Source organism: Aphis gossypii, chromosome X (genome assembly GCF_020184175.1).
Source record: "Aphis gossypii isolate Hap1 chromosome X, ASM2018417v2, whole genome shotgun sequence".
Taxonomy (NCBI): Eukaryota; Metazoa; Arthropoda; class Insecta; order Hemiptera; family Aphididae; genus Aphis; species Aphis gossypii.
The window spans coordinates 36,897,522-36,911,269 of NC_065533.1; the positions used below are offsets into that span (position 1 = coordinate 36,897,522).

Below are 13,748 nucleotides of genomic sequence, written 5' to 3' on the forward strand. Positions count from 1 at the left end.
ATGACATTTTGATTTATAAGTTAAAAACAATTATAACAAGTATTATTACATTTATTTAACTTAACAATAAAGAAATGTATCCATTTTCAATTTAAAAGGTTTTAGTTTTCTTATTTTATAAGCACGGATGCAGTGCTAATATACAGTGTCGCAATTTATTTTTGCCAATATGACTAGAATTTCCTTTTTTCTCATAGTTCTATCCCGTATATTAATGTTGTAAATACTATTGTTGATAAACTCATACCGCAATTTGATCAGACGAGGTGGGCTTCTCGCTCAAATATATTAAACTTGATTGTAGACAAATAGATAAATTTTATTTATTATCAAAGATCTAAATTCGTCATTTGAATCGTTTTGTGACTCCTCTTGGCATTTAAACAATTTAAAGAAAATTAATTTCGTGTTTTAGATCCAGTACTTAGCAGTTTATTTTTACTTACTAAAATGTATTTGGTAGGTAATACTAGGTATACTTCAAAATAAGTTATTTGATATGGAATATTGCACGTGACAAATAAATGATTCATATAATTCTGTTTCCGAAAACTATCGATAGATGATTCTATTATTGAACTTTCGGGTGAGAATCTTTTTTTAAGCTGGTAGCAATATTAACAACATTTGATTAGGTGTATATTCTGTGAATTTATATTAATTATTACTTATTAGACAACATGCTTGTACACCGACAATCAAGTTTGCTACAAAATCCCATAATTATTATTTTATTTTAATTTGATTATTATTTTATTAGATACTGATTATGAATTTAAAAATGAATGAATAAATTTAAAAAAGTAAATCGTGTTAATAGAAAATATATATATATATTTACGTATACAGCACATAATATGCTTATTATAAAATTATTCTTACAGATTGTGTATAATCTAAAGTAAATGTTAATATATATATTATATATATTAAAAAATTAAAGATCTAATCCATCCTCCAAATTGGGCATATGGCTAAAAGATCGTCTCCATTCAAAATCATTTTTCGTATAGGATTCATTGAATTCAAACTTAATATATTCACTCAATACATTATAATGTATAGCTGAGTGATACCTTTTGCTATTTTTTGTTTTAATAATTTATTGAACTTTTTAATACAATTAATGATTTTCTTGATTTTTTTTTTTTTATTATTTAACTATTTTTTTCTACTACAACCTGACTATAAAGGATATGTCATCTAGTTAGGTTTTATCAGTCAGTGAGTTTATCAGGTAATAATATTATAGTCATTCCGCTTGGCGTTGCTCGTGAGACTCTTCTATGATTATGCGAGCAGTATATTATCAGGTAGACAATCCACCACATGAGGATTGTGGACCCCTACGAGATGTGTACGTAACCTTATAATTTCTAACCCTAAAGTTTCAAAGTTATATCAATATTTTTTTACTAATACAATATAATAAAATACAATAATGTGCCATTTTGTGGTTTTTTTATTGTTGCCTGTTGATAAAACAATATAACTTGTTAGTCTATTGCTGTGATTTTGAGATGTACGGTGGATATTCACCGATTGCGCTAATTCTTATTTTAGTTGTTATTATTTTGATAAAATATAACAACAGTACTACAACTATTATATTCAATCATAACCAATAGCGACCTTACAATAAAGAAAAATATAGTTTATTTTCTTGCTATAAAGTGACGTCATTGTTGTTGTTTTTTTACATCCAGATTCCGTAGATATTTTTCTGGTAGATTTTCCTAAAATTGTATTTCATAAGAACCTTTTGAAAGCTAAAGAGTTTGTTTGTTTGAACGTGTTAATCTCTAGAACTGCTGATTTGAATTGAAAAATTATTGTTGTGTTGGATAGTCCATTTGTCGAGAAAGGCTTTAAGCTATACCTATAACATTATGCTACGACCAATAGGATCTAATCATCAGTGAAAAATGTTGTAAAAACGGGGAAAATATATTATAATAATAAAAATTTGTTACCATGGTTACCATAAATAAAATAATAATAATCGGTAGGTATTTTTAATTTTTTTATTATTTTTTTTTTTTAATTTTCCGTGCAACTTTCTTAATTTTTTCTTAAGTAAGAACCTTATCCTGATAATTACGAATACAACTAAAAAAGAATTAGTGAAATCGGTTCAGCCGTTCACACGTGATGCCGTGACCAATTGAAATAGAGATTTATTTTCATACATAGAGATTAAATAATTTATACATTTTAGTAATTATTATCACATAAAATGGCCATTAACTTTATAAAACTTTTGATACCAAAATCTAATTTTCATTAAATGATTGAGATTTGTAGTTTAACCGCTTCATCAATGTTAGAGTCAGATATTTATTTATTAAATTAAAATTGTAGCAAAATAATGCAAGTTCAATTTAAATATAAAACTATAGGTAAATGTGTTATATCTTAAAAATTTTTATATTTCACTAGGTGTGCCTCGATTTCTGGGCTTGTGGAAGCCACCTTCGGCGCCTTCGAGGGGGTCGGGTGAAAATTGTGTTATCAGGAATTCGGTCGGAAATTGTAATCGGGTGTTTAGAAAAAAATCACACACTAAAAAAGTAGGAAAAGTACTGAAAACTAAAGTCGAGTAAATTAATACGAAAAATGGTAATTGAGTGTCTAGCTATCAGTCCTAAACTGGTGTAATACCGTGTCCCATTGCATGCCCTGTTCTTTTTGTATATAAAAAAAATGTACTTAGCGATAATAGTAGTTGAGTGTCTAGCTATCAATCATCACATCACGTATCTAAATCTATATCTGACAATGCAATTCACCTGCGCCTTCGACGTCGAAAGTCTAATATTGTATTGTAGGATAATAAGTATAAAGTCGAATAACATGTGAGCATTCAAGTTGAATTTTCAGTTATCATTGGGAAAAATCGAATTAAACGCCATTAAAATTAAACCCACCACGTAGGCAATCCGACGCAGTCGGATTGCGGACGATGTGTGAATAGTAGGTTTATAATACCAATATAGTATAATATGGACAATCTGATACCGTGTCCCGTTGCACGCCTGGTTCTTTTTTTTATATTAAAATATTTATTTAGTGAAAATGGTAGTTGAATGTCTAGCTATCAGTCATCATAATATGATGTAAATCGATGTCCGAAAGTTAAATCCATAATTTATTGTCATACCTCCTAATGTCAAAGTTCAGATGTTGTTTTTGATAGTGAGAAACTATAAAATATATATTATTTTTTTAATAATTTTATAAAACATATCAAATGTCATAAAAATTGAAAACATAACAATTCGAAATGTACTCCCTTAACGCGTTGTAGTACTGAAAACACTTTATATTATGTATAATATTAATATATACTTATAATAATCAATAATCATAGTAATATGGTATTAAAAAAAATCATAGACGTATGTATTTATCGTATAAGAGAAAGCAATAGCTTTAATTTTTAAAATTCAAATTAAAAAATCAGAAAATAACTTGAAAAATATGCAAAAAATTTAGAGCGTTTGGGCGGCCGTGCATATCAAAGCGCCGCCGTCAATTCGACGACGGATTCGCCGCAGTGGGATTTGAACCTGACATCCCTATGCACGGGGATCTAACGCTTAAACCTATCGACTACACTTTGGGTTGGAAAATAATATCGAATGTCGAGCTCTTAAGCCATTTCCGAACCGCAGAGAAAACTGCATTAATCGCTTCAATTTTCCCGTCAAAATGTCAAATCCTTACGATTCTCGCGTAAAAAAAAATCGGAAAATAAAAACATTTTCACATCATCGAGTCTCCGTCTGTAACAATCATAAACGAAGAATCACCGTCGTTATCGTACGTATTACGACGATTTAATAGACGCGCGCGCTATTCCGACGTACCTCTCGCGGTTCAAAAATCAAACACAAACGCCCGTCGTAAAGACCAATAACGTTTATACCGCGAAAACCAAAACGCGTTATGATTTATAGGCGCGTACGTAAGAAGTCTCCGTATTCGTACGCGTATTTTAAACGCGGTCGATCAAAATATCGAGTCCGTTTAGCTCCGTATTATATTACGCATAGGTACGATATACAGTAATATATTTTACACGTATACCCGCTCCGAGCTCACAAGAGCGCGTGTCGTTATAGACCAACAGACTAATACATAAGATAATAGCATTAAGATAATTATTAGTTATTATTATCGCTCTCGAGAACATTTTAAACACGCTCACTGTCGAACTATAATATCGTATTAAGCCGGTTACACACCTAGCGTTTTCGACGCAGCGTTCAAAAACCGCAGCTCCGACGCAGCGTTCAAAAAGGCTGAATTTATATCTTACACACCGTAGCGTACGTTCGCGGTTTTCAAACGCTCGGGAAAATTGTTTCACCACGCACGCCTTGAAACTTGCCAATCATTCATTACTCGGGTTTTGTTCAGTACCATCACACGATCACGAGATAATATTTTTGATTTTTATTAAAAATATGGATGCCTTAAGTGACTTAAATGATGCAGAAGCTGTCTGTATAGTGTATGCGTTTTATAAAATTAATAAAAAACAAAAGAAAGATAAAAAAATTAAGCGTCGTTGGTGGGTACATCCACTTAACTTAAAAAGGCCGCGCGAAGGACAGATTCAAGTAACTTTTTTGACATTAAGGCAATATCCGGAAGCGTTTACAAAACGCTCAAAATTAAACCAGCGCGTTTCGATGCGTTGGGACGCGCGGTTTTACCCCTGGTGTGAATATGGCCGTATGTAGACGCATGTTTAATTTTAAGCGTTCATACGCCGCGTCGAAAACGCTATGTGTGTAACCGGCTTTATAATATACGTATTGTACGCGCGAACGCGTACGGTCGAGAAACGGAAAAACGGGAGGAAAACTTTGGAAAAAAACGTATCTTAACGAAGTGGCGGCGGCAGAAGACGTTTTCGAAAAGACCGCGGCGGAACGGAACTTTTCGATTGGTAATCGTCTATAATACGGGTGGCGCTGCGCCGGCGGAAAGACGAACCGCTTCACGTTTGATTATAATATAATAAGGAAAAAATACGATTTTATAATAATATATAAGAAGATTATAATTTAAAACTAACTTAAAATTATAAATTTATAAATATCATTGCAGTTATCACATATTATATTACATAGATTGTTTATTTCCTGTGGTAGTATATAAATATAAAATAAATGTATGGTTTATCTTATTAATGACAAATAAATTAATTGATTATTATTAGTAAATAACTTATTTAAATATCAAAGTGCCTTTTTTACTTTTAATTAGATAGGTATTGAATAATTTTAATATGTATTACACTTTTATCAAACATTTTAAATTGTTGTATTTAAAATAGGATGTACTTTTCAAAACCATTATATTACAATATCTAGAACTTACTAATCAAATACCTATTAATAAATATATATGTATCATATTTTACTAGTTATTACCAATCCATTGACTTGAGTGTGATTCATTTAATTTTTTTTTTTTTTTGAGGTTCTTTGAAATATATGTACTAGTCATCACTCATATTTTTTTGATATTAACCTATTGTATTGAGATGTTCTTGAAAATATAATATTCTTCAAAATGTATAAGATATTGTTAATTAAAAATAAAAATATATTTAATTAAATTTAATAAGTACCTAGTTTAATACTAGATAATTTTCAGAATTTCAATTTCCAGACATAATACCTATATATTACAAAACATTTAGTGTTAACTTCTTAGTAAAAATTGTATAATTTTATATTTTTATAAATCGTATAGATTTTATATTATAATAATCATAAACAACAAGCATTTACTCTATTAATTTATTAAGCTTACGTAAAATACAATTTTAAAATTTTAAAAATTAGTCTAGTACTCTAGTAGATATATACTACTCAATAGCATTTATTACTTTGTTTTGAATATTTATAAAATTAGTATTAAAATTAAATGTTTTCATTAGTGCATTTCTATCCTTAAAATTAAATTGGAAATTATGTTATGATTTTATTTGGTAGACATTTTGAATCAATAATATATATTAATATCATATAAATTATGAATTGAGGCCTACTGGCTATTAGATTAGTTCTATTTGTTAACTGAGAGTTTATAAACTGTATGGCGTAGCCGCGTAGGTATGTCTATACTTTGTTGTTAGGTACTTCAAATTTTATTAGCTTTGAGTCTCTTCTAAATTATTAACAGCAGACACAGGAAAATGTTCAAAATTATTAAGGCATTTTAAGGTAATTTCCTATTGCAATACTTATTGTTCAAACAAATATTTATACCTATAAATATAGGTAGGCTTATATTATTATTAAAGAGGCTATACACGTCGAAGTGTTAAGAATTTGTCAAAAAAATGTAATAGGTATTCATTTAAATTTTTTTTTATTTTATTTTATTAAATAGCAAGTCAAACAATAATAAAATATAATATTGATACATCAAAACCCTAAAAAATATTAGGTATTTGAGTGCATTCCTGCCGCCAGCTAAACCTATTCAAAGCCAGTCAATTGTATCTTTTATTTTGATTGGTTAAGAAAATCAATAAGGCAGATGCACACAATACACAAACCGCATTCCAATACCTATTTATTTTGTCGTTACATCTCTTTACTTTACCATGAATGGCTGCAGGAATGTACGGCGTAATTCGTGACGTCGAAAATGCGACGCCGCCCTTCCGGCGACGGCCGAACGATGACGACGGGCGTCGCCAGTGTCGGACTGTAGTTTTGTACCTACTGCGAGGGAGTAGTGGGAATAACGGCGTTCGTCGGACCATCCAATGACCAACACTGGAACACTCAATACCCAAACAACGATAATCACAAGAGACGACAACGGATACGTACGACAGACAACACAGACAGTAGCACAGTACACCACGTCTGTGAGAATCGTCGTGGTTTTCCAATTATTATTCATTATAATATTTTGTTTCTACGTCCAACTCAGTACCGCCATGTCTCCACACGCGTCTGGCAAGCTCATCATAGTGTCCAACAGACTTCCGTTCGTTCTCAAGAAAAATGAAGTAACACTAAAATGGGAAAGAAAAGCCAGGTATGATTGGAATAGATTTTAGTAGTTTTTACGTAATAAATAATGTAATTAATAGTACCGCGTGTATTACACTACTATCTCGTTTTTTGTTACCCTTTTGGTTGACACTTGTTGAGCCAACAACAAACATGATAAGTATTGTGCGTGTGTGTACACAGTTTATACGGTAATTTTATTTAATACCTATCTACTCTTGTACGGGTGTATATGACTATTATGACTATATTATTATGTGTTCACAACATTTATCATTTCGTCACCCACCATGACGTGTTACCACACTTGTAAATTAAAATATTTTATAACCATTTTTAAGATGCATCTTACAGATTTCTTAACGTTTTAAGTTTTTCCTTTTTTTCTGAATTAATTTATGATGCTTTAGAAGATGATAGAAGTAAAACCCATATTATATAATGCTTCAGAATGGTGTTATGATCCTGTAAATGTATAGTTCCTTATTGTAATCATGATTGGTTCATCGAGTCTATTTACTACCATGATCGTACTCATAACTTTTTTTTATAAATTGAAATCAATCTGGCTCACATGAAGTCGATATCGCTACCTTACTATTTAGACTTTAAATCCTCGACGACCATAAATTAACCGGTGTCAGTTCGAATTCAAAGTTTACAAGATAACACCAAATATAAACAAACGATCCAATGAGCTATAAAACTTTTATTAAAATACACACACACAAACAGAATTACAACAATCAAAAGTATCGCAACACTCAGGTACCACGACTACCTCGTTCTCTTGTTTCTTTTTCCTTATATCTAATTTACAATTTAGCTACCTCAGCAAATTTGCTTCACTAGCCTTTATATGCTTATTTATAGTTTATTTAGATTACTACATCTATTATTGCAAAACGTAATAAATATTTTTATTGATCAACACTTTAACTATTTTTAGTCCATGGTTTCAATTAAACAATTATTATTTTATTTATCATCTTAATGATAATTTAAAAATGACCTAATATAATATCTGATACAATCGTTCCAATCAATATTTATTGGACAAGTAATTCATATAATACAAGTTATTTGTTTATAAAATGTAACTGCAAATAACTATGAAAGTCACTTTGCTGTAAAGTGGGATAATTCAATGATAAATAATTGCATAAAAAACCAGTTCTAAATGTAAATGGTTTCAGTCTTTATATCATGTGCTTTAAAAAATTTATTTTTGTTTAAGAAATATACATTGACATTTAATATAATATAATGTCTGTGGTAATACTGTAGGTAAAATATTTTTTGCCAAAAATCACATATATTATAATATTATATCATACATTATCTAATGTCTTATAAGTTTAACAGAACCACTAGAGTGAGCCCATTTAATGTATTTTCTGTTGCTCATTAATAATCAATTATTATAGCGGATACGGTTGTTTGCCTGTTATCCGTCGATATTATAGAATAGTATAAATAGGTTATAGTTGAACTATTAGGTTTAAAACTGTAGGAACAACTAGATTAAATTTTTTAGTAATTAACAGTCTTTACCAATCTTGTTAACTTAAATTAACTCAAAAGGATATCCAGCCCCAACACCTTGTTATCATATTTTTTGAGAGAAGCAAAGAATGTGTTAGTTTTACATACTTATTGATTGTGTGTGTTATGGTGAAAGTACAAATACTGGTAAAACCTAGGATTTACCAAATCAAAATACATATATGACACTGTCATCATTGATAGAAATAAATGGTCTATTAATTATAAGGTCTAATTAATACATTTTATTCCAGTTAGTTATACTTGTGTATAGGTCGTATGAATTTTATATGTTAACTAAATAATATATTCTTTGGTTGTTTTCATTTAAGACCATAAATATAAGGATTTTATAGTATTAGTGCATGATATAATTTTTATTTTGAACTTATTAAAGATTGTTAAAATGCAATATATTGAAAATATGTTATGAATTATTGTTTAATATTTTATTAATTTTAGTGCTGGTGGGTTAGTCACTGCTGTAGCACCTGTTGTAATTCAAGGAAATGGAATATGGATTGGATGGGCTGGTGTTCACTTAGAGGAAGGTGAAAAGATACCTGAATCAGATCCCAATGATAAAACACCTACTGCTGGATTACTTTCTGATAAAGTTGGATATTTAATTTCATAAGAGTTAAACTATAATTTATTTGAATAACTTTTAATTTTATTTCAAGGTTATACCTGTTGATTTCGATCCTCAAACGTTTGATAGTTATTATAATGGTTGCTGTAATGGGACATTTTGGCCACTATTTCATTCAATGCCTGATAGAGCACAATTTTCTGCTGATTTTTGGAAAGTAATAATGGATACCAAAAAAAAATAAAAATAATGAAATTAATTCAAATTGTTTTACTCTTATGTTTAAAGTCATACTGTGCAGTCAATAAAGAATTTGCATCAAAAACAGTTGGTGCCTTAGAAAATTTATCAAAAGCAGAAACAGATTCTGGAACACCTCTTGTTTGGTTACACGATTATCATCTTATGCTAGCTGCCAATTGCATTAGAAATGTAAAATTTAATATTCCATTCATAAATATAATTTAGTCAAAAGAATGTGACATTTTTTTTTTTAATATCGTAGTATAACTAAATTAATTTGTTATAATTTTGAAGTTCAGACAATTTATCTAAGTATAAAAATTCACATTATTTAAAATTAAATTTTTATTTAAACGTCCAGCAAATTTTATTAGGTAAATATTGGAAATTATATTAAAATATTAGGCATATTATTGATGTTGTGAAAAAAAAGTTACATAATTCTTTTGACAATGCTGTTAATATAAAATACTTTTAAATACCTAAGCATTTTGTATGAAATTTTATAAATTATTATTTTAGGTCGCAGATGAAAAAAAATTGAAATTTAAATTGGGATTTTTCCTTCATATACCATTTCCTCCATGGGATATTATTAGGTTGTTTCCATGGGCTGATGAAATTCTTCAAGGAATGCTAGGTATGTACTACTTATCTAATACTTATCTAATTATAGTTTTATAATTGTACTAAAAAATTCATGTTTATTTTTAATTTAAAGGTTGTGACATGGTTGGTTTTCATATTGAAGATTATTGCTTAAATTTTGTGGATTGTTGTCAACGCATATTAGGTTGTCGAGTAGATCGTAAAAATTTACTAGTTGAACATGGTGGTCGCACAGTACGTATTCGTCCATTGCCAATAGGTATACCATTTGATCGTTTTGTTGAAATGGCTGAGGAAGCACCCACAGTTATAAGTACACCATTAAAATTAGTACTTGGTGTTGATCGATTGGATTATACTAAAGGATTAGTACACAGGCTAAAGGCTTTTGAATTACTTTTGGAACGATATCCACAACATAAGGGTAAAGTAGCACTTATGCAAATTGCTGTCCCATCACGTACGGATGTTAAGGAATACCAGGATCTTAAAGAAGAAATGGACCAGCTTGTTGGACGAATTAACGGACGTTTTTCAACTCCTAATTGGTCGCCAATTAGATATATTTATGGGTGTGTCAGTCAACAGGATTTGGCAGCTTTCTATCGTGACTCGGCTGTAGCTATGGTTACACCACTTCGAGATGGCATGAATTTAGTAGCTAAGGAGTTTGTTGCTTGTCAAATTAAAAAACCTCCTGGTGTTCTTATTGTATCACCTTTTGCTGGAGCCAGTGAAATGATGAATGAAGCTTTAATTTGTAATCCATATGAATTAGTTGATGCAGCTGATACATTGCACAGAGCATTGACCATGCCTGAAGATGAAAGAAGATTAAGAATGAACTGTTTGAGACGTAGAGAAAAAGTACATGATGTTGATTTTTGGATGCGATCTTTTCTTAAAGCAATGGGAACTCTAATATTTGAAGACGGTGATGATGTTTTGCCAACTACTATGCAACCAGTCACTTTACAAGACTTTGATGATTATTTGTCCAAGTAAATATTAGTTTTGTAATTATATTGTGTATAAATATATTAATTATTTAATCATTTGTTTTTTAGATATATTGGTAACACAAACAAACTTGCGTTATTATTAGATTATGATGGTACATTAGCTCCATTAGCTCCTCACCCAGACCTCGCTGTATTACCTTTAGAGACAAAAAGTATTTTAAAAAGATTGGCCAATATGTCTGATGTACACATAGCTATTATTTCTGGCAGAAATGTTCAGAATGTTAAAGACATGGTTTGTTATTAAATGTTAACCTAAAATATACAACAAAACAAATTAAATTATTTTAATTGATATTCATTAGGTTGGTATTGAGGGTTTGACGTATGCTGGTAATCATGGACTGGAAATTCTTCATCCAGATGGTAGTAGGTTTGTGCATCCTATGCCTAAAGATTATGTTGAGAAAGTTGGTGATTTACTGAAAGTACTTCAAGAAAAAGTAAATATAAAATAATTATCAATAAGTTACATACTTATTTATTTTTATTTTAAGGTTTGCAAAGATGGTGCTTGGGTAGAAAATAAAGGTACTTTATTGACATTCCATTATCGTAAAGTACCTGTTGATAATCGATCCGAGCTTGTATCTACAGCACAGCATCTTATTGAAGAAGCTGGATTTAAGGCAGGCCAGGCTCATTGTGCCATTGAAGCCAAACCTCCAGTACACTGGAACAAAGGACGTGCATCATTTTATATATTACGTACAACTTTAGGTTTAGATTGGAGTGAACGCACACGCATCATTTATGCAGGGGATGATATAACTGATGAAGATGCAATGCAGGTAATTTATATTCATCTTAAAATAAAAAATGTATGCATCTAAGCGTATTTAAATATTATTTTAAAGGCATTAAAAGGTATGGCAGCAACTTTTAGAGTAGCCCAGTCACAAATAGTTAAAACTTCAGCTGAACGTCGTTTGCCAAGCACAGATTCTGTGTTAACTATGTTGAAATGGATCGAAAGACATTTTGGTAATCGACAACCTCGCGAAGATAGTGAAGATAATTTAAGCAATAATCTACCAGTGTCATTTGGAGAAATTGAAATGGAGCTCAGTATACCAGAAAAAAAATTTAAAACTTCAAACTAAACTTATAATTCTCAAAATATTAAAATATTAAACCTTAAAAATAGTTATTGCTTATTCAAAGCAACATAACATACAATTTTAAATTTATTAACATTTTTTTCTTTTTTTGTTAAATTTAAGACCTCAATAAATAAAATATTTATAATTTATTCATCATATTTTTTTATTTATTTTTGAAGAAGACAATGAGCCCATTTAAACGTGTTTGTATGGGTTCCAAAAAGTTAACAACTTATTTCAATAAATTTATTAAATAGCTTATCCAATTCAATAATTTCAAACTTTTGTCTACCAAAAAAAAAGATGATAATTTAGGAATTTTCATAATTCCTTGTCATTGTAGTCAACATAAACTGACTAATATATATATCTGGTAATATATACAACATTCTGTAGTTAATTAATACAATATAAACTCTAAAATTATAATTGTCAATAATTATTATCTAATGAAAATAATAAAAAATACAATAACCCTATCAATTTGTATTTCTTTATAAAAACAAAATATTTATTAGATTAAGGCCGTGTTTAATTTCTACTAAAAATTTTTAATATATTTTTATGGTAGTCTTATCAGTGCTTCACACAATTTTTTTTGTGAACCCCCCTCCTTCTCCCTTAATCAAAATCATAAATAATAGTTATCTAATATTCAGAGTTTTTAAGAAATTTGGCTCCCGGAGGCTTATGTTTTATAAATTCAAAATATAATCGATTTAATTTATGAGTTTAAATATTTTAATTGTAATAATTATAACTATACATAGAAATGAGTTCTCTTCTAAAAATAATTTGTATGGCTGAAGTTACCGGTGAGCTTGAAGAACTAGCACAAAAGCGCAGAATGTATTGGGTCCATCATATACATAGTAGTAAAGAGCACGACATATAATTTCAAGAATTTTATAATAATCTAAAAAAATATCCTGAAAATTTTTTTCGATTATTATCGGATGTCAATTTCCACGTTTGAAGAGTTAAAGTCTGAACACATTTAACGAAGGAAGTCACACAATTTCGAAATCCTATTAGTCCTGAAAAAAGATTGACAGTGACTTTAAGGTAAAATTTAAAAAAAATTAAGTTTAATTTAATTTTATATTTTTTATCTATGTTATCCATATAACACATATCAATATTATTATGATATATAATGACTAAAACACATCATATAATATTATCTATTTAGTATTACCTGGTATAATAAGTAACTGGGGATTTTCTACTTTTGACCACAAAGTACGAACTACATTCAATTTGCTACTACTGCCCCCTCAAATTTATATTCGTAGCATTTTTTTCTACTAATAAAAGGATACTTAGAAACAATTTTTAAAAATTGTAAGACCAATACTTTGCTCATCTCAAGGTACACCCAAAACTATACCATAATAATATAATATCAAACAGTAATACTTAATATATTAAAATTTAATAATTTAATATATTTAAATAGGTACTTATATCAAAACAATTATTTTAAATAAAAATGAATTATTTATTTTAAACATTATAAAGTGCTGTATATGTATTGGTATTTAGTACTTTTTAGACAAATGTGTTGAATCATACAAAAGTTATACAA

At 29.3% G+C, this 13,748-nt stretch overlaps 1 protein-coding gene across 1 annotated transcript; it reads left to right on the forward strand.

Moving 5' to 3' along the window:
- Positions 1-6,718: 6,718 nt before the first annotated feature.
- On the forward strand, positions 6,719-12,309 carry LOC114132963 (uncharacterized). The gene is made up of 10 exons (XM_027998574.2): positions 6,719-7,071; positions 9,054-9,207; positions 9,275-9,400; positions 9,472-9,615; positions 9,949-10,066; positions 10,148-11,036; positions 11,103-11,292; positions 11,363-11,500; positions 11,555-11,848; positions 11,915-12,309. Exons 1-10 carry the CDS (start codon positions 6,794-6,796, stop codon positions 12,158-12,160), a joined length of 2,577 nt encoding a protein of 858 aa, XP_027854375.2. The 5' UTR covers positions 6,719-6,793; the 3' UTR covers positions 12,161-12,309.
- Positions 12,310-13,748: the final 1,439 nt, after the last annotated feature.